This window comes from Haliotis rufescens, unplaced genomic scaffold (assembly GCF_023055435.1).
Source record: "Haliotis rufescens isolate VD_foot unplaced genomic scaffold, xgHalRufe1.0.p SCAF_5, whole genome shotgun sequence".
NCBI classification, from domain to species: Eukaryota; Metazoa; Mollusca; class Gastropoda; order Lepetellida; family Haliotidae; genus Haliotis; species Haliotis rufescens.
In genome coordinates this window covers 49,000,599-49,022,889 of record NW_025964223.1, presented here as the reverse complement: position 1 = coordinate 49,022,889, position 22,291 = coordinate 49,000,599, and the positions used below count along the sequence as shown (strand labels likewise).

Below are 22,291 nucleotides of genomic sequence, written 5' to 3'. Positions count from 1 at the left end.
TAGGACTACAACCTGCTTTGCGCTCAGCATCTCTTTCTTGATAAGATTGGGCTCGTATGGCACCAAGGTGATGGGTCGGAAGCCCAGATACACCGTGTCAGGGAACGGATACTGCAACAAAGATCGTTAAGAATACTGTTTGATGTAAACAAATATATTTGACCGTTGACATTACCTTCATGACTTTGTTCATACTGATCTTTAATTCACGTTAGACGATTTGATTTTACCATGGTAACCTTTGATGTATGTGTTGGTAACATGAAGAAAAACTCGATCAGTTGCCCTGCTATTTAGGATAATGCCTTTGCATGTTGACTTGTCCACACTCAACATTATCATGTGTGTTAAATGGTAAAGCAGTTTGATTATGCAGCAATCGGAGCTTACTGTTACGTTGACTTTTTCCACCATTACAATTGTCTCAAGTCGAATTCCAAACTGATCCTTCTCGTAGTAACCTGGCTCTGTGGAAGGGAAGTGGATATGTGACCAAACAATTCTAGTTGTGTAGCACTGTTATCATCAAACAAACGATGCGTGTTTTATGGGATCAAATTTAAATATTGTAAAGTCGGTGAGGTTAGGTGAAATTGGGTTTGACGTCGCGTCAAAGATTTTGTGTGTGTGTGTGTGTGTGTGTGTGTGTGTGTGTGTGTGTGTGTGTGTGTGTGTGTGTGTGTGTGTGTGTGTGTGTGTGTGTGTGTGTGTGTGCTAGTCCGGACTAATGCCGATTTATAGTGCTAGAACACTGAGATACCATGCCGCAGTTTAACATGATGAATACCCCACTCAAACACAGTATCCTGACTCTGAGCCGACAAGTCCTTGTTTTAGCCCCTCAATGCCGAGTGCCAGACAGGGTAACAACAAGTGCCATCTTTTAACGACTTTTGGGATGACAAGGCCGGGGATCGAACTCCTGACCTTCCGCTCTCCGGGCGGACGCTCTACCACTAGACCACGGAGGCGGTCTATTGTAAAGTAATTGTAATGAATGGTTCCAGAATACTGGGAAAAAATTATTTGACCTCGGGTTTTACACATACAAAATAATTGTTTACCGTCAATAGATAACACTCACCGAATATATGACATATCCTTTCTAACGAGAGTCTATAACTTTCAAGATTAACTTCTTACCATCTGAGAAGAACATGTATTCGTCGAGGACTTCATCGCTGGGATTGAGATCATGGGAAAGGGAGATTCTGCCGGGTCCCTCGTGGACGCTGAGGTAAGCCCCTATCCCGTGCCCCGTGCCGTGCAGGTAGATCAGTCCAGCCTCCCAGAGGGGTGCCCGAGTTATGGCGTCTATTTCTCGACCTGTAATGATACTATCGTTTACTGTCCCTGAGAAGTAAGTGTGGTAGTGCTTAAGGAGTAATGTTAACGCTTATAAAGATGTGTCAGTTTAATATGGGTGGAAAGCCCAAAGTCTTGTAGGACGTTTACCGTCTTGATGAAACTAACGAGCATGGGATTCGGACCACAATTTCAGGATCCTGGCACGTCATGAGGACGCAACCCTGCGCAAAGAATTGTTGCGCCTTAGCAGCAAAGCCATCCATGCACACAATATGATATATACCAACAGTGGTCTGGAATAGATCTGGTCTGGGTTCGGCAAACCATTGTTGATAACGTCAGTCTTCAACCACAAACAATTGTATTAAGTCTCGGTACCGCACTGGGTGCATGCCTGATAAAGATTGAACAATTCCTGCGTATTACTGTTATATCACAACAACTCGAAACCATGTATTTTTCTATAGCATTGAATGTTGAACTGATAAACTTTTTTTATCAGAAATGGTGCCTGACGTATGGTGCAGTAACGAACAGATAGTTGATACTGGTCCCTTTTAATAAGGAAGAGTTATCTACAGTGCCATTTTACTGAAGTTTAATATAGAACCTTTCAGGAATGTCTCTGATTTAGACACTGAGAATCAAAACGAACTGTAAAACTTGGGTGTATGTTCCGTGTTTTTATCATCAACCGGATTCCGTCATACCATAGAGTCCCTTTGGCCACTTGAGCAGGGCCAGGTCGATGTGGCCCATCAACACTCGGGTGTAGCACTCCTGCGTGGTAGAAAGATGGGATGAGCATTATGATTACACATGTCAATAACATTCCTCTGTTGATGGGTGAGTTAGTCAATATTAAACGTATTATAGATGAACCACAAACTGTCAGCCTCATTTGTTAAACTGGAAACCTAAAGAATCAAGGCATAGAACTACTTTGTTAAGAATCTGTGAGTGAACCTTTATGTAACAACACTGGAAGAAGGGACGGAATGCCAGGGTAATGTAGTTTTGCTTTTTGAGTGGAGACATCGTCAATGAGGTGAGTTTCATTTTGTGTACAAATGTCGAACATACATGTACTGTGATTTGCGCCATAAATATTTCTACATATTACTAATGTACATTGTTAAGAAGAACGTTTTCGATCCAGTGTAACAAAACACTCTCCACAAGACTGTATGACAAGAGGGATGGCTTCAACTTTTCAACTTTAACATGTGAATGACTATGACTATGTGATGAACAGGATGCTCCCGACCATAACCTCACTTGCGTGCATGTAGACATAGTCATTGAAGAACAAATAGCTAAAGCAGTGTTACTGCAGACGAGACCTCTGTTCCAGCCCAGCTCTTAAAATGTACAGTTGTGATCATGATAATGAGTATATTTGACTCTCTAACCTTCTGATAGTCCGATGGAACGCCGAAATGGAAGGTCCTGGTGACGTCGGTGGTGCCGTCTCTGTGAAGGTCATCATGGAGACTTATTAACTATATATTCGTCATGATACATAATAATATCATGATCACTTGTGTGATTAACTTGTCTATGCCAGCGATTTTATATGAGAAGGAATTTATCACTTTAAATGAGTTAGCAATGTTTAAGATATGTAGTTTACAGTTCAAAGGTTTATATGGCGGATCAAAACCTCAATCCTTCAGGGTGGCGGAAAATGAGTGTATAGTTCTGCTATACATTTTTGCAATGGTACTACGATGTTTTATTTTAAAAACTTGAAATTCTTTTTGAGGATATGTTTAAATTTTAGGCATGTACGTTGATTTATCCGAGGTATTATTGTGAGGACAATTTTACTCATACTACGGTGTACATCCGCCTATCCCTCCATTACTTTTCTGAAGTTCATTTTAACAAGAAGAGACCTTACTTACAATATTGTAATTTCATTTTTGTTTTACCGTTTCTGTGAAACAAGTCAAAGAAACCGATGTTATTATATTCTTCAATTGAAGAACCATCTCTACTCAATAATATACTCAAAATAATTATATTAGTGTATAAGCACCAAACCTCTAGGTCTGGAGGAATCCCCTGTCATCTGGGTTATTGCTTAGATTGTTGTTATCAGAAATCACTTCTTTCTCACGTCTAAAATTCACTGTTCGCAAATCTATATATTTTTTTAAATTGGAAACCGCTCTTGATTTGGCACACTGTCCCTTTTTCTTGTTAAATCCTACAGTGCAAACTTACAGATATTGCCCGCCCGAGTCAAGAAGGAACATGTCTGACGTGGTGATCTGTTTGTCGGTGGCGTTGGTGGGACTGTAGTGGATGATGGCGCCGTTAGATCCAGACCCGGCTATGGAGCCGAAACTCAGTCCACGGTTCAAATTCTGCTCGCTGAAACATGATGCATTCTCCCTATATTGATACGTATTTCGAGTGGGTTTGGTTTTACGCCGTTTTGAACAGCGTTTCAGTTATATAATGGCGTGTCAGCTTTATGTGTAGGGCGTCTAATGTGATGCAGGTCGCCGACGTTTAGCACTTTGATGAAACAATGATCACCGGTGTGATACTGATGAACCAAGAATCCGTACGAACCATGGATGCGAACACACGATAAGCGGATCCTGGGATGAGTAAGACGCAACTCTGGACATCGAATCCGTCCCTTAGAGGACTGAGCTAAAATGACTAGAGTGACACGTGTGCATCGAATTGTTCAGCTTTGGTTGGCAAGTTCGTGGAGAGAATTAGACCAATTGTTTAAGAAATGTGAAATGTTATAACAGTACATTGGGTCAGCTTGGGCCTCATGATAAGGAATGGATGGGCTCTGATAACTTGAACGAACTTGAAATTAGATGGGACACTTTGTATAAAATTATGCTTACAAATTTTTTTAAAATATTAATTTTAATTACTTACAGAAATAACCGGTATGCAGGTCGGACAACACATCAACCACTGATACTGATGCCTTCTCCCCGATGATTACGAAATATTTGATGAGGGTTTTATCTGATTTGTTTCCTCAAACAAAACTTCAATGCATGTAACATCATACTAAATTATCCAGTGTATTACATATCTCCAATATATTATGATACATACCATGAAGCCATTCGCCACCAAAGCTTTGCTTCGAAAGTGAGGTCACTATCTCAATCTCTGTAACGTAGCGAAGAATTTCTCTCGCATATGATTGGATGGTATCCTTGGCGCCATGGTATTTGAATCAGGCTCAAAACGAAGCTATTGTAGCTTATGGGTCTCGGGTGTTATTCGTGACAGAATGTGTGAATAACACCCTGGATAATCGAGGATGATGTGTTTTAACTAATTAGATTCGATTTTTTTTTATGTGCTATACTCACAGTCTGTACTTCTTTAGATCAGCATCAGCTGTAACTTCAGACCAATACTGCCCTGCCTTCACCTTAAACATTGCAGAGAGTAAGTGAGGGAGGTTTTCCATCAATGCTGGATGTGGGGATATTCAGTCTGGAGAGGGCAACACCTGAGTCAAATACTGTTGCACAAGTCTAGCTACTGTGATCTGGTGTCACTGTGCCGTCACTAGTGGGCCATGCGGTTGCAAAAACAAACCAAGTGAAACGTCCAAAACCCCTCATCCCGGTTTCTTGCCGCATTTTAATTCCCATCTATCACAATCATTTGATTCCTCCCCATGTCATAACGCCACCACCTCCAAAGCGAGCGCCTTCAAGAAAACATGGCGTGGCCTAAAATGTTTTTTCTCTGAACTTTCGGAGATTGCTTAGTGTGGCAATGATATGGGGTCGGATACACTTGGAGCAATCCCTCTCGAATATTCGTTATTTCTTACCCCAAAAAAACATGCAATAAATCGAGCTCTTTCATAAAAAAATCCAAAAGTTCATATACATGACACCTTTGCGCATATACTGTAACTGCGTAAACTTCATAATAAAGATAATAAGTTTAGGAGCATCTGTTTATCACTGGTGATATCGCATAACAATAATGACTTCATGATGACATTTCAGCTGAAAAGAGGATTTGACATCCACTGCAGTGTACACTAGTTGGGTTTGTTGTCCTTTTTATAGGAAGAAATAATAATCATTAACTATATAATAATATATAAATATGACATCAAGGTGCTCTTACTTCACGTTCGAGTTTTTCCATGAATTTGATTAGGGCCACTGCATCGCGGATCTGAAACAGAATATGATTTATGAACACACGATGCCATTTAGAAAATGGTCACATGTAATAAATGTTATATTTGGGATAACAATTTCTTAGTAACGTCCAGATTCTTGTACTTTTTGGGGTTGAGACCCATCCGGGATTCGAAACCACACTGCCAGAGTGCGTCACCGAGGCTTCCACAAAAATGAAAGTCCGACAACTGGTAGTCTAGATTACGTACTTTGTGTACACCTCTCACAAGTTTAAAAAGCTATGAACACACAATGCCATTTAGAAAGAGGTCAAATGTAACAAATGATATATTTGGGATATCACTTTCTTAGTAATGCCTTGCTGGCTGAGTGGGTTAGATTGCTGACTTTGTGTGCTGGCGATTAGGTGCCTGCCTCACTCTGGCAGTGTGGGTTCGAATCCCGAGGGGACTCAACACAAAGTACGAGATCCTGTACTTTACTAAGAAAGTGTTATCCCAAACATTTGTTACAGAATATGCTTGTACTTGTCACTTCCCTTGCAAGCGGGCCAGACGTTACGAGGGTACAAAGTATCTGTTAGAACAGATGACATGTAGATGACGATTTTCGGACATTGTTTGTTTAACAGTGTGCACATTATATCAGTCATGGTTTCATTTGTTTCACTTAATGGGTAACATAAAACATCAACCCCTGAGAATAACCAGTCTCGATTGTCCGACGAGAGAGATTACACTGGGCGTTATAGGCAAAGTATCAGTGATGATGTAAATGTGAACAAGATACGAAAAATCTACACAAATCACAACAATACCTCACTCAATAGAGATTATTAATTATATATACTAAGTGTTTAAGATCAAGAGAACATCCTTCTTACATGTGAAGCCTGCATTCCCGCTCTCTCTACTGCATTCTTCTGGGACTTCATTAATGCAATGGCGGACTTGTCGTGAATTCTCTGAGCCTATCGGGTAGAAATATTAATTGTCAATACAAGAGAATAACCAGTCTAGGTTATCCACCGAAACAGATTCAACATGTGCGTAAAGGGCAAAACAGCTGCGGAAGCATGTCCGGCCCCTACCGGAAGCACCCGCCATTCACACTCTTTGCATACAAAGTATGAATTTGTTGCCTGACGCCGCAAAGCAGTGCTCCTACCATGGGACGGCGGCCTGTAAACAAACCAGACAATCAAGTGATCGATGAACTAGAAAATCTAGTGACATGTTATTGTATTTTCTTTTCTGAAATATGTACACGATATGTTAATTTTGAATTACGTCTGAATCTCCTGCTTTTAAGTAAAGAAATAAGTTTAATAAATATATTCATTTTGTAACACAGTTTGGGGGCGGAGGAGGGGGGAGGGGTGAGTTTAAATGTCTCGACCCAAACAATCCTATTATCATGCGCGTGAATACATGTTAAAAAACAAAACAAGTTATATCGAACGAAACGATGTATCGAAAATATACTTTTTACTCAAATGTGCTGCTATATTCAAATTCACAATTTTGGTTTTCAACCTACTGGTGTATCCATACAAAGCATTTTATATATTTCTTTGTTTCATTGTCTCTAAACATCACATTCTCTTATCAATGTAATGTCAATCCCCTTAACTTGTATGAAATGATCTACGATAGTAGTCTTTATTCAGTTATCTTAGTACGAAGGATTCTTTTGTTGTGGACGTTACATGATGTCATGGAATTATAAACAAAAGCACATGACTCAGTTGATGGAATTGTTTTGTTGTGACAAGTCAGTAAAAAAAGCAGGGGTAAGTGACCTTTAGAAATTGGACACACCTGAGGAACGTGCGGTGATCAAGTACTTGCAGAAAAGGGCTTAACGGGGAGGAGTTACGAGAGCGACCCTCTGGTGAGACTGGTAGTCGTTTTGACCGATGTTTTCTTAGGAGGGAACAAAAGTGAGAGGCGGGGAGCGTCTCAAAACTAAAACAAAAGAACGCTGAAGGTGAATTGTATATATTTCAAGGCATAAAAGAAGTTTAAGCAAAATAGATGACACAGACTGTTTCAGGGGTTGGAATCTGGCCTCTCTGGCCTAGGTCATTCTGTTCCAACCAGGGGTGCGTTATCGATCACCTACTGAAGTTTGTTCATGATACGACCCCTCCTGTTATCAAAACATATATAATATTCACAGGATGCCACAGTTCGCGCCAGTGAGACTTGCTGTGAGACCGGAGCTAGACACCAAAAGCTATCCATGCAGATAGAGAACAACACTAAGGAAAGATGCACCTTCCTATGCCATTGCAAGGAGGTGGACAGCAGAGTCTCAGCATGGCAGGAAGACCCTTGAAGACTACGCCTGTCCTGGAAGGCATGTCACAGCAGCAACGCCAGAACTGATCCAGAGAATCCATGATAAGGTGATGACTGACCGGCGAATTGCTGAGCGTCATAGTGCTAGTTCAGATGGCATTTCCCAGGAGAGAGTACATTCCATTATTACGGGAACTTGGGTTATGAACATAGTATCAGCTCGTTTGGTGCCAAAGCTTCTGACATCTGATCAAAACCGCACAAAGCACAGCATGTCTCGTGATAATCTAGCTCTGTTTGAAGCTGATCAAGAAAACTGCTTTCCACGATTTGTGACTTTGGATGAAACCTGGGTCCACTACTTCCAGTCCGATCCAAAACAGCTATCGAATCAGTGGACACATTAGACATCACCGCACCAAAAATGGCAAAGATCGTCCAATCAGAAGGACAGATTATTGCATCTGTGCACTTGGGTGTTGAGCGTGTCATCATGACGGACTATCTCCCAAAAGGGCAGACAATAAACAGAGCAAATTATGCTGCACATTTGAGGCAAGTACGGCATGAAATGAAGACAAGAGGAAAGGTGTCCTCTTTCATCAAACCATGGCTACATTCAAAGAGTGTGGCTTGAAACTCCTTCAGCACACGCCGTATTCTCCTGACATGGATCAGACTTGCATCTGTTCTCAAATATGGATAGAGCTCCACCCAGAACCCATTTCAACTCAAACGCTGACATCAGAGCAGCTGTGGAGACCTTTTCTGGACAGCCAAAAGAAGAACTTAAACGAAACTGGAATAAAATCCTGCCAGCATCGTTGGCAAAAGTCTTTCTATGTTAGGCTCACCCCTCATATTACCCAAAGTCCAAAAGTAATGCAAAGTTCCATGTAGGATCACTCAGTCACGACGCAAATGATACAATACCTTATACAGTCTGCCCATGTGACCTTTCGTAATGGACCTGCCTCAGGTATCGTGCTGCATATAGCCTGGTTACAATAGAGTGGCACCCATATGCTGACATTGTTATTTGTAATGGACCTACCTCGGATATGGTGCTGTATATAGCCTGGTTACAACAGAGTGATACCCATATGCTGACGTTGTTATTGTAAAAGACCTACCTCAGGTGTGGTGCTGTATATAGCCTGGTTACAATAGAGTGGCACCCATATGCTGACGTTGTTATTGTAATAGACCTACCTCGGGTATGGTGCTGTATATAGCCTGGTTACAATAGAGTGATACCCATATGCTGACGTTGTTATTGTAATAGACCTACCTCGGGTATGGTGCTGTATATAGCCTGGTTGCAATAGAGTGACACCCATATGCTGACGTTGTTATTGTAATAGACCTACCTCGGGTATGGTGCTGTATATAGCCTGGTTACAATAGAGTGGCACCCATATACTGACGTTGTTATTTGTAATGGACCTACCTCGGGTATGGTGCTGTATATAGCCTGGTTACAATAGAGTGGCACCCATATGCTGACGTTGTTATTGTAATAGACCTACCTCGGGTATGGTGCTGTATATAGCCTGGTTGCAACAGAGTGATACCCATATGCTGACGTTGTCATTGTAATAGACCTACCTCGGGTATGGTGCTGTATATAGCCTGGTTACAATAGAGAGATACCCATATGCTGACGTTGTTATTGGCGATAGCTTTGATATCTTCACTCACTGCTGCGGCATTGTAGGCCAACACCTACAATGTATGAAATTCTGTTTGTTAGAAACAACTATATATTTAGTGATGCATTCCCATATATATGAAATCCATTTACTCTGAGAGAAACAGGTCACGTTGTTTTCTCAGTAAGAAAAAGTAACACAAATGATAGCACTACCTCACACGTCATTACAGAATTATAGTTGTATATGGAGTCTTTCTTCTGTCTTAACACTAGGTTCACGAGACATTTCGTGAATTACTAAACGTCTTAATTATCACTAAATAGCGATTAGAACTAGCATTCACAACAGAACAGAAACATTGTCCGTTACAAATAACCTCAAAAGCAAAGCATTAAGAATACTATTATTTCTATTTATGTTAATATTGTAATAACACTGTGAAACGTTTGGAATATTTTAATTTTCAAACCTTTTGACAGTTTGAACTTACTTATGACTGAAATAACTGGACCTGTTCAAATGTCATGCTCAACAAAATGTTTAACCAACAAATTCATGAATAACTTATGTCACTTGTAAACACTAGTTAGGAATATAATCACAACTATTACCTTTCAACGTCGTGATGATATATAGGGTAGTTGTTTTACGTAACCAAATATTAGCATATTAGCGCACATACACATGCACGCGAACAGGCATTTACACAATCATAAATACATACACAAACTCACAAACACTCCATGTATTTCTACCAATGTGTGTGATCCCCCTGGTGTTAGTTACCTCCACACAGCTGCTGACTGGTGATGAACAGGAGCCATTCGTACTTGTTTTTAGGTGTTCATGCAGTTTTGCTGTACTGTTTATGTCTGTTGGATTGGTCGTCAACTTGGTTATGTGATCCAGCAGGTACAACCTGAAATATGCCGAACAAGACACAACACTTTAATTGTCATCGCATGAACATATCACTTAATGGTGTTTTAACCGTGCTTATGAACAAGGTGATCTAGTGAGTGCAGATAACGTTATATTGACCGGGCGACTACCTACACGACTCAGACATGTGGGTGGGTGATCGAGAGAGAGAGAGAGAGAGAGAGAGAGAGAGAGAGAGAGAGAGAGAGAGAGAGAGAGAGAGATTGAACAATAGCGTAACTCACCTGACTCTACTTGTCTCCACGATGGCATATGAGATGAAGAACGGATTGTAGGTGATGTCGCTAGCACGGGCGTTGAACAACCCTGCAGAGGGAACAGCCATGGGACATATCGTGATCTTAAATACACGGGTACATTGCGAAAAATGTTATCATCATTACTTACGAAAGGAAATCCCAAGATATGCAACATGCACTACTCCGGCTGTGAAGAGTGGAGAGGGACCAGTCTATCTAAAATGGAGTTTTTTCAGTGTGTGTGCACACATGCACACACGCATACGCACAAGCGCGTAACGTAATCCTTTGTCTTGACACAAAGGTAGTCCATTGTGTTTCATTTAATCCCCAAAAATACAAATTGACCAAAAAGCAAATCTGATCTCAAACCTCTCTTTTCTTTCTATTTTGTGTTTGACAGCTCTCAGCAATATTTCAACTACATTCGTTACCTCCACACAGAGCAATAATCTTGAACGCGATACTAAACCCCATTTCGCCTCACCTCGTATTGATCCAAGATACTTACATGCTGTCTCGTCAAGACTGGTCACAATATACGCCCCTGCTCCATTTGAAGCAAATTTGTCCCTCACATCACTGATTTTCTCCTCCCAAGTCTTGCCTGCAAATACCAACAAAGTGTGTGGCGTAGCCCAATGGTTAAAGCGTTTGATTGTCATGGACAAGACAGCTTTAATTGCCAACGTTGGAGTCAATATGTGGCACTAATTGTTAAAAATGTAACCCACCGTGGAATTGGACATATATTGCCAAATGAAGCATAAGAACACTCACTCACTTACTTACTGTAGCATTTTAATATATATCGCGAATTGATAAAAAAAATAGCGAATTTAACATAACATTTTTAGTTGATACAACGTTGTATGTCATGTACTAATTCCCTCATGTATTTGCATGAGGTAGTGGGGTAGCCTTGCGGTTAAGGCCATCGCTCTTCACGCCAAAGGATTCCCCACATGGGTACAATGTGTAAAGCCAGTTGCTGATGTTCCTCGTCGTAATATTGCTAGAATATTGCTAGAGCGACATTAAACAACATTCACTCACTCACTCTATCTCTTTTAGTTTATGGAGTGAGTGGAAGAGTCGAGTTTCACGCCACTTTGACGCCACAGTTATGCCAGATCACGTCATATCAGCTTTACGTGGGTAAGGACACTTGCAGATGGCTACAACTTTTGTGAATGGAATATTTCAAAGGACATTTCAGAAATGGAACATTATGAATTGATAGTCAAACACCAGTGCCCTTAATTAATTATGTCTCAATTACGAGATCAACATACGGTGTTTTCAATGTAGAGCTAGGTTACCTGTAGATTTAACCACGCTAAAATGAATTTTGAACCGTACGCGTAGCATAGCGCAATACGTTTATCTCCTTTCCACCATGACTAAATAAAACACGAACTCTTTGGTGCTAGCAAATAAATTGAGCGAAGCGGCGTGGGTTGAGTCCAGTGTTTTGTTTTGGTTGTCGATGTGAATGACGGAATCGCTGACAACAGCATTTTAACAAAATATGGCGCTCTATATGTTCAAGCAGATGAAGGCATTGAAAGCATATAAGCACGGCAACTTCGTAAGCTAACATGACGTGGGCGCCCCTTAAGAATACTAAGTAAGCCTTCGTTCTACACAGCGTCTCCCCATTACGATGTCATATTGCTCATTGTGAAGCAAAGGCTATGACGTCACATTCGTATACAGAAAAGCGCCAAATGCCAAGCTCTCTGTTTTCCCAAAACTTAAAATACATTCTCTTTGTAGATTTTCTGCATGAAATGTCTTGCCACACAACCCTTGCAACTTCAACACATAAACTTTGCATTTTGTAGCCTATAATTGTACATGTAATTATGTAAGTATGCATACCGACAATGACTGTAAAAGAAGTATTATTGTGAAAAAACATTAGTTTCCTCGGTGATGCGGCCGTCAAATCGGCTGTTTCATCAGAAGGGGTTTATTGTGATTCCATACTTTTGATTGACCAATCTAAATCGAGTATTAACCAAATTTATGGTAGAATATGCAGTAATTGGATTTGAATAGACAATGTAGGATGCCAACAGTAATCATTATTCTGCCATGAAATAAGGTATGTTTATCCCCTAATAATTCATGCAACACTTATCACAATTACATATGTAGTGACACGTGTTTCATAGTACAGCTGACACGTTAAGAAGCGAGGGTTGCGGAGAGTAGACAGATGGGTGACCGCAGTCTGCACGTTTGACTCCTGATAGTTTCTAGGGCTTCGGTCCTACCCCACACTTTAATACGTTACACGTGGTGTCTTCTTAAGCAAGAGACTATATACCAAATAAGCCTATGTTCACCCAGCAGTGATGTGTACCAGGCTGGATGGAATCCCCTAGTCTCGTCATTTCAAAAGACCTTAACAGAAGGTATTTGTTATCTAGCCTTGCGCACGGTATTGCAGGGATGAACCAAGGACTCGTTGTCAGTATGATGTGTCCATGGAAAGCCATTTTAAACTGCGGCTTTGCAACTTAGTGATCTTGCACAATAAAAATTGCATAAGGCTTGACTAGAACAAGCAGACATACTCACTCGTCCATGCACGTCGCTACATAAATACTACAGTCAATCTAAGTGCTAATCTACAATACCTCATCTATTATTATTATTATTATTATTATTATTATTATTATTATTATTATTATTATTATTATTAATAATAATAATAATATTATTATTATGTACAGATTAAAATAAAAAATAGAGCAAAGAGGGTTTGGGTGATTCTGGCACAGTCAGGCTGGTTAGGCTCATCATCAGCTCAGGGCCCTTGCCCCCTCTACACGCAGCCCAGACAGCGAATGGGACTTGTGAAGACCCCCAACACTGCAGCCTTCTGCACTGCCCAAATTGTCAGAAGGGCTGTGATCCCGGCAGCAAACCCGGGTATTCTCCCAGTGTCAGTCAACAGATTGGGAGCCTATGTACCAAGAACAACGGGGAGTTATACAGTAGTTGTCGTAGTTATCCCTTACCAGCATATTCTATTGACAGAGCATTTATAGTTGTACTTGGCTGTGGGGGCCGATCGGAAGTCCAGATCTGGTCGATAAGGTCATCGTTGACCTCCACCATCGATATCCCTGCCTTTGCGAAGATGGTCGAGTAGGACGTCCATGTACCTTGAATGTATTTGATATGGAGTAGTTATACCAATTATTTTCGACAGATGTCGGTCAATATCTCAGAGTTCGCTGGTTAGGTATCCGTGGTGTCAGCTAAAGAGAAACGTGAATGTGTATTGACTGTTCTGCCTCAAAACTACCAAGAAGTGCAAGATAATTTGTTTATTCATGCATTATTCCTTTGGTTAAGTAGGCATGGTAAAAACACCGACATTAAATTGAGCGTATATAATGCATTGTACAATAGACGCTAGAACTTCACTGCCGATTATATTGAATCCAACTTAGGACATACGGGCATTCATGAGGAAGGGGCTTGCGCCAACCCTGGCCCCTGGTATGTTCTTCAGCTGGTCCACCAACCAGCCAGAGATGGATGGGACTCCTTCGACCCCTACAAACACACGACTGACATCACAGAGAAATACCTACTGAAAATACATTATATTACAGGTACTGAACCTATGCCGTCGTTCCTGTCAATTTTAATACCTGAATCACTCCACCTTACATACGTATCTTTAATATCATCGAATGTAAAATATGAGGAGGGATTCTAGGTCGAACATGAAAACCGGTAGCAGTGTAGTGGTAGTGGCAGACATCTTGCAAAACCGCTTAAGTTTGTTTACAATCCAGATGTTTCACATTACACTTTTCCGCAGTCAGAATGCGCCTCAACATTACGTTTGAATTGGGACGGTTCAATAAAAACCAAAACAATGTCCTCATATAATTTGAATATATAGTGTATACTTAGTATAAATCATATGCATTCAATACGTCCGTATCTAATTAGAACATCTATTGCATTCATTTGGTGTAATTCGTATGAATTAAAACAATCCAGACTTGAATATGTTTACTTACATTGTTTAACACACGTGTACAAGTCGAAAGCTTGTTAAGCATAATTGTTTTGTTGTTTTGTCTAATGGTTGGACCTGCCTTGCTTCATGAGTATCCAGTTACAGTCCAGGGCATCCTCCGCCTCGTCGTGGTAGCGCCCATCTGTCCATACCGCCGCATCGTTCGCCAGAACCACCGCCGTGCCTGACACGAACCACATTAAACTTCCATGATATCAGCAAAACAAATATTCGAACATTTTTGATAGTTTGACATTTTTTTCAGCGTATTCTTCCACTCTAATCAGTCACACTTTCAAAGGAATGGTATGGACATTTCATCAGTACTTAGCTGAAATAAACACTTAAAGATATATTTCATGCCATTTTAAATTCATCTCATTAGATATTGCTATATCCCCACGTCACATGTTTTCGATTCTCACCTCTTTTTCGAGCTCCTAAACAATAAATAACTACGCGCTTCATGACGTTAACAAGGTTGACGCCTCAAAGCCCACTGAAGACATCAAAGTGTTCGCCACTTGTCTCTGTTATGTTACGAATTAAGCTACACGGGGTAAGATATTCAATAAGTAATGAAAACATACCCCAAATATTTGCTTTTTATCTTGTGCACATTTTAATCAAATTTGATCTGATGATAATTTTGCGCCAGAACAATCGTATGCACCGATGATGTATCGGCTGCTGTTTGTCAACTTCCTGTCTGTAATGTCATGTGACTGATCATGTTATGCATCTGTTTTTAACTTCATGGTAATGGAGGTGCTCGAAATCATGTTACGGTAACACGATGGTAACGTCTTAACACAAGCAGTATCGAATGTACCAATGTGTGTGTGTGTGTGTGTGTGTGTGTGTGTGTGTGTGTGTGTGTGTGTGTGTGTGTGTGTGTGTGTGTGTGTGTGTGTGTGTGTGTGTGTGTGTGTGTGTGTGTGTGTGTGTGTGTGTGTGTGTGTGTGTGTGTGTGTGTGTGTGTGTTGATACCAACCAGCTGATCCCGTGAAGCCTGATATATAGCCTCTCCGTTGGTCAAAATTCGAGGGGTACTCGCTCTGAAATTACAGGGAAACTCGTTAATCCATGCAGTGGGATGGGATGCCGGACTCGCGATCACTTTGGCTGATGACGAATTTCAATTGCCCTGCCTGTAATAAAGTATGGTTCTTTGAGCAATTTATTTAAATTAGGTCATTGCTTCATTAATTAGCATTACTCAGCATGCTGCTGTGTGGAGTTGCGACCCTTAGCCTAACCAGGAACCGATATTCGGCCCGATTATATTTGTCTGATCTGTAAGAACTTTATCCGTGCTCGTTTGTTTCACCAAAGTGGTAACACCCTGGGGAGGCGCCGCTTTATATGTTCCTCCTACATTAAGCTGACACGCCGTGATATCACCAAAATATTGTTCAAAGTTTCATGAAACCCAACCCAATCACGTTTAACGTGATTTCATGTACATATTTCTGTGTATCATGAATGTGATAACACACATGGAGCAGTCACCTGATGGGCGTCCTCGTTGGGCACAATGTAAGCATGCACTGCTCCTCCGGGCACTTCACCAAACAAACGTCTGATTTCAGCTAACCGGGCCGTTGTGTCCACCACAGTTGGTGGTGGCGTCTAGGAACAACATATTAATGTATGTATTATTCAATGATATATGTGCAAGTTAGTGATTGACTTATATAGTGAAGCATCGTTATGTAAAGCATCGACAATCTACTGCTCAAAACAGAAATGCATGTCAAGAATGCTTGTGTGGTAAGTAACACATTTACTGTACAAAACGTTAGATTAGCCCGCTTGGTCTGCAGTGCATGTACAAACCGTTGCAGTGCAGGATCACGCTGTCGTACCCGGTGATCATTCGGGTTCAGTCCTGGTGATTTGGAAAATTATGGGAAGAACTGTCTATTGTGCTTGTGTTGGAATGTTGCTGTTTGCGGACTATCGTTATCGTGTTGAAAGCTGATTTTAGCACCTGACGCCTTACACGCCTTGCATCAGGTTTGTTCTGACAGTATGGGAGTTTTCCGCCCTCATAACTACGCTGTCCCCGTCAAATCTGTCTGCCTCCCCTGTCGGCGACAAACGTTAATGCCGACGTCGGTACTACCTTGATACAATCAGTTCGAATACAGCTGAACCAAACCGTTCTCAATTGTTGTTCGGCCATATTTTGTGTGCATTAAGGTGTTGATGCGACAAAACAGTTATGACAGACCGTCTGGCTCTGAGACCTGCATCGCGGAGGTCGTTGTAGTGGATGTTGTGGTACATCTTTGCTGCGGTTTAGGACAGCCGTTGTAACACGGGGTCGGCCTAACCTTGTGGTCACGTACCAAGCTGGTGGTGCTGATACCAACATCAGGGAATGCTAGGACACATTGAATACCCTGGCTAAGGCCGACTACGAATCTCCTGCTTCCAATCGCCCCACGACTTCGCTGTTGCTAACGTTTTGGCAACTGAGAACTAGCCACTAACCATAGACCTATTCATGATGTTTCACGTGCATCAATCCTGTGTTTTCTTTTGAGGAGTATATGCCACCAATATGCCAGTATATATATGCCAGTATATATACTGAAGCGCAAAAGAAACGTCACCCAAGGTAACATTGCATGAAAAGTTGTCATTTATATATCTGGGTAATTTTTGTCTAAGTTTCCTTTACCTTGTCCGGAAAAATGAAATTTGATGATAAAAAAACAAAGCAGATGACAATAAAACCGATCGCCCAAACGCATCACAGAAACGGCCATGGTAACCCGATGCACGTTCAGTGCAAATTGAAATGCACATGCATTCCCCCATTTCTTGCCCTATAAAAATCCACCCAGATCGGATAACATTCATTCGTTATTGAATTGCTACCACATGCCAAGATTAACAAGAAATCAGCGACACCAAGCCCTTGGACGATTGCAAGCTGGACAAACTGCCCCGCAAGTAGCCAATGCATTTCAAGTCCACGTAAGGACCATAAACAGGCTCCAGCGACGGTACCAGACCACCAACAATACAGATGACCGACAACGTAGTGGAAGACCAAGGGTCTCCACCCGACGTCAGGATCGTCATATTGTGCGACAACATCTTCAAGATCGCTTTGTTACTGCTGCGGAAACTGCACAACAGACCATGCGGACACACCAGCGACACATTACTGCGGACACCGTGCGTCGACGATTGACGAGCAGACACCTCCACTGTCGCAGGCCACACCGAGGACCCATTCTGACACCACGTCATCGTCGGAACCGTCTTCAGTGGGCAACACAGCACCAGCATTTGTGGAGAAGGATCCTCTTCTCAGACGAGAGCCGTTACTGTATCTCAACAGCAAATGACAGAGAGAGAGTCTGGCGACGCCGTGGGGGACGTTATTCAGATGCTTGTGTTGTTGAGAGAGACTCGTGGGTTGGGACGATCGCGAGCATCATGGTGTGGGGTGGAATTGGTCTTGCACAGAGGGTCGGCCCTGTGGGCTTCCAGAACATCGGTCCAGGGAGAGGCAATGGTGTCACAGCAGCTCGGTACATTGATCAAGTCTTGAGACCACACACCATACCTCATTTGGCACGTCGCCGCAACCACGAGTTTCAGCATGATAACGCCCGTGCCCACACTGCGAGAGCAACAAGAGACTTCCTCCAGCAGAATGGCATCAGAACCATGCAGTGGCCTGCCCTCGGTCCCGATTTAAATCCCATTGAGCACCCGTGGGACGAGATTCAAAGACGGCTGAATGACGTCCGACCAAGGTCAACAACTGCAGCTGAACTGTGTCAGGCGTTCCTCAGAGTGTGGGCTCAAGTGCCTATGGCCTTCATCAACCGCCTCATCCATTCCATGTATCGACATTGGACAGCAGTCATCAATGCACATGGCGGACACACGAGATACTGACTTGTGATGTCATTTTCGCAGAGACTAGTGTTGTGTTTCACTTTAAGAACATTTGACACTTTAATTTCAACCTTGATGATCGGTTTTGCCAAGATTCATCTTTTTAATATGTCTCAAAGTATGTTTACAAATAAGGTTTCTCATATATCTAGCCATGGTGACGTTTCTTTTGCGGTTCAGTATGTAATTCTCACCGCTCCGGGTTTGCAGTTGGGCCTGTCTTCCACGGCTAAACGTCGATGCCGTACGTGTAGAACCCCTTGACCTAGGGGATCACACAACGCCAGTGCCACTGTGAGTGCAAGAGAAAAACTCCGTCAGTGGCTATAATTTATCCACTGGTTATCTAACCGTTACATCCTGCACAGTTTTGAGTTACAACTAAAGATGTTAAGTGTTGAAGGGTGAGAGAGTCAATGATGTTCAAGGGGGCACGGGTGGCCCAGTCGTCTAAGGCGCCGCGATTCGCTGTGCAGAGTTGCGTCCCTTGGGAACCCCAGAAACCTAAGATTATGGGTTCGAATCCCGGTTCGCCCCGATTATGTTTCTAGGTTTGTCAGCACCATACCCGTGCTCTTGGGTTTCACCGAAGTGGTAAACGTCTGAGACCTGCATCACTTCGGACTTTTCTCCCACATTAAGCTGACACGCCGTGATATAACTGGAATACTGTTAAAAGCGGCGTTAAACCCAACTCACTCACTCAATGATGTTCAACGTCGCATTTAGTTCATTGGGAATTTGATAAATAATCAATACATGTTGTTGACATTTAATGTATTAATTTAATTACGATCAACTGAGTTGAAACAACCACTTTGTTCTTAACTAAAGACTCCTAATCAGGATTTTCTAATTATCTGAGAGAAGGGTTATTACAAGTTTGGTTTCGCGCAGGCTTCTGCAGTACTTATGTTACATCACGGCGTGTCAAATCCATGTTTCAGGAAAGCCTTAATGGATAAAGTCCAATACGTTAACCACTCCAGTGAAATCCACAAAAACTCGAGTTCAATGTGGCAATGCAGATCTTACTATCGATGTAAATGTTTTCACATTTAACGCGGCGCAATCGTTTCGCTAGGTCGAAAAAGGTTGCACAAATCCTCCGTTTCATATGTCTCTCCTCTTTCTATAACTGCTGTCGATCTTTTATTTTTAAAATGTTACTTATTTGTTAGAAGGACATTCGGAGGGGGTCGTACCCAGGGTGTAAATGTCTGAATAAGCTCATAAAGTAAAAGTAAGTTCAAAGAAACTTTTGAAAGCTTCAAATATGACGACCCACTCGAACCACGATGGTGTCATGAACTTACGGTGGAAGCAACAACGATTCATGGAAACTTGAACACAATGTCTACATACCTGTGGCAAGTAAAATTGTGAGTGTTCCCCACGCCATCTTCCAAACAGCCTTGCCCTATCACTCACACGAGCTCACAAGAGGAGGCGAAAGCCTAACTGTTATCCTGATTTGTTTACCCGAAGACCATCTGTATAACCTTGTAAACGTCCCAGACACTTGACGTTAAACCACGCCTAGACTGACTGACGTTTATGGCACCCTTCTAAACTAAACACTGTGACAGGAGTATCTCTTTATCAGCTTAACTACAGTCCGGTATTTGCTTAACTTAAATTTAAAGGAGGAATCGTTATTTGATCACGCGTCATTTGGACAAAAAAAATTATATCGCAATACAGACAGTTCATTCAAGATGAGACTTTGTTTCGCGTGTATTTCACGCAAAATGATGTATTTTTAAGATAAAGAAACCAAACCAGTACATTGGCTAATAAAGCTGCTGTCGCACGATACGAGGCGCCTTCCTGAGCCACCATGGGGAGTATAGATAAAGATGGAAGTAGATCAAGAACTTATAAAGGATCTATAAACACATAAATCTTATGATTAATCGAAATTGTACAATGGACGCCTTACGCGGCGATAAAGGATTTTGTCGCTTTTCTTAAGGTGTTATGGACGTACTACCGCGTTCAAAACAATAACACAATGCATACTAATGGAAAATATATAAATCTATTTTGAAATTAAATATGCATCTTTCACTTTAAGGTCGTTTGCACGTACATGTTAGTGCACGGCGTTTAGTTTGGATGTTTGCGTGTTTGGTGGGAGCATGATACCCACAGACGTGTTTATTTAATGTAAACAGAAAGCAATGATTGATTAGCTATCCGGTGCTCATAAAACACTTTTTATCGACTGTAAATAACGATTACGCAATGCACAGCTTACAGAAAATAGAAGTACACGCGCCGTGGGGATACTGCAAACAGGAATGGCCCAAAACGAAGTTACCAGGCATTTTAATATACATCGAACACTAAATCATCTCTTTGGACACGTTGTCTTCAGCAGGGCAACACTCATGAGTTGCCATGGGCCGGTCGTCCAAGTGTGACGTCACGTCAACAAGACAACCATATTCGGTTGGTGCATCTGCGGAATCGATACCAAACTGACACATTAACAGCTCGGACAATTTCTGGGTTGAGACCAACAATTGGCAGAACCGTACTCAACTTTGAGGGAACACAACATCCGGCCCCGACGTCCAGCGATACGCCCAATTTGGCTTCCACGTCACCGCCAGGTACGCCTAGCTTTGTTTCGACAGCATCTGCGGTTCTCGAGGCAAGACTTGGACAATATACTGTTCCAAGATTGTCCGGGTTTCATCTGGAAAGCTCTGGTGGTAGAGCAAGGGTCTACAGGCGTCAAGGAGAACGTTTTACAGACGCTTGAATTACTCAACGTCGCCAGTTCGGGGGTGAAAGTGTTATGGTATGCGGCGGCATAATAACTGAACGGCATATGCTACTGGGACGACATCGTTCGAGGCCATGTTCTACCCTCTCAGCAAATGCAGGGACGTAACGTCACGTTGCAGCAGAATAATGCCCGTCCACATGCTGCACGTGTTGTAACACACTAATTGAGGCAGCATAACATTGCTATACTGCCACGGCCGACTGTTTCTCCAGACCTGATCAGACGAATAACCAAATATTATGTTGTTATTTTCAATAACATTACATTTAAACCACTTTATATTAGGCACAGTTACTTTTTCCCGCTTATATATAAAGCAAGAAATGGTTTCGTTTATTTTGCGCTTGAGTATATTACCACGACCGTTGATGTGAAGAGTGAGTTTATTACATGATTTAGGATACTATTGTTATTATCAGAATGACAGATTATGATTCACGTGGATTGGGATATGTGCAGAACTAGGTGTAATGCAGTGAATAAATTAACTGCACGTTATTTACTTAAATTTAAAACGTTTATTCACTTTATTCAAAATCCAATATAGTGTGATCATTAGCAAAAGGTACTGAATGAACATAACTACTTAGATGGAAAAATTGATTTATATTATTGTTAGCAGATCATTGCTTTTGCAGTTTAAATCGATAAAAATCACAAAAATCAGACCCGTGACAGGCAGTCCCAAGATCCAGGGTTTGTCTCAAGTACGGTCATTTCCGGGTCAATGGATAGAAACTAAATTGTAGCAACCGCCCTATACATAGAGGCTTGACATACACTAGTCGGTGATTGGGTTGTTTTACATCGAGGTCAGCAGTATAACGTCTGTATTACGACCGCCTTTCAAAAAAAAGAGATGAGGTGAACTTGGGTTTAGCCTCACGTTCAGGTTTGTTTGTGTATGTGCGTGGC

The 22,291-nt window shown here is 41.8% G+C and overlaps 1 protein-coding gene across 1 annotated transcript in view; it reads right to left on the bottom strand.

The window, feature by feature from the left end:
- Positions 1-20,084, bottom strand: part of LOC124137103 (xaa-Pro aminopeptidase ApepP-like) — a 21,272-nt gene extending 1,188 nt beyond the window's left edge. Inside the window, exons 1-20 of the mRNA XM_046503264.2 lie at positions 19,945-20,084; positions 18,774-18,871; positions 16,168-16,287; positions 15,650-15,713; positions 14,735-14,839; positions 14,082-14,180; positions 13,637-13,783; positions 11,116-11,211; positions 10,590-10,671; positions 10,210-10,342; positions 9,377-9,493; positions 6,349-6,435; positions 5,446-5,496; positions 4,668-4,729; positions 3,538-3,687; positions 2,721-2,781; positions 2,019-2,088; positions 1,144-1,326; positions 391-467; positions 13-111 (exon numbers count right to left, since the gene is read on the bottom strand). Coding sequence (XP_046359220.2) covers positions 13-111; positions 391-467; positions 1,144-1,326; positions 2,019-2,088; positions 2,721-2,781; positions 3,538-3,687; positions 4,668-4,729; positions 5,446-5,496; positions 6,349-6,435; positions 9,377-9,493; positions 10,210-10,342; positions 10,590-10,671; positions 11,116-11,211; positions 13,637-13,783; positions 14,082-14,180; positions 14,735-14,839; positions 15,650-15,713; positions 16,168-16,287; positions 18,774-18,871; positions 19,945-19,981 — 1,938 coding nt within the window. The 5' untranslated portion in view covers positions 19,982-20,084. The remainder of the gene's footprint in view (positions 1-12; positions 112-390; positions 468-1,143; positions 1,327-2,018; positions 2,089-2,720; positions 2,782-3,537; positions 3,688-4,667; positions 4,730-5,445; positions 5,497-6,348; positions 6,436-9,376; positions 9,494-10,209; positions 10,343-10,589; positions 10,672-11,115; positions 11,212-13,636; positions 13,784-14,081; positions 14,181-14,734; positions 14,840-15,649; positions 15,714-16,167; positions 16,288-18,773; positions 18,872-19,944) is intronic.
- Positions 20,085-22,291: the final 2,207 nt, after the last annotated feature.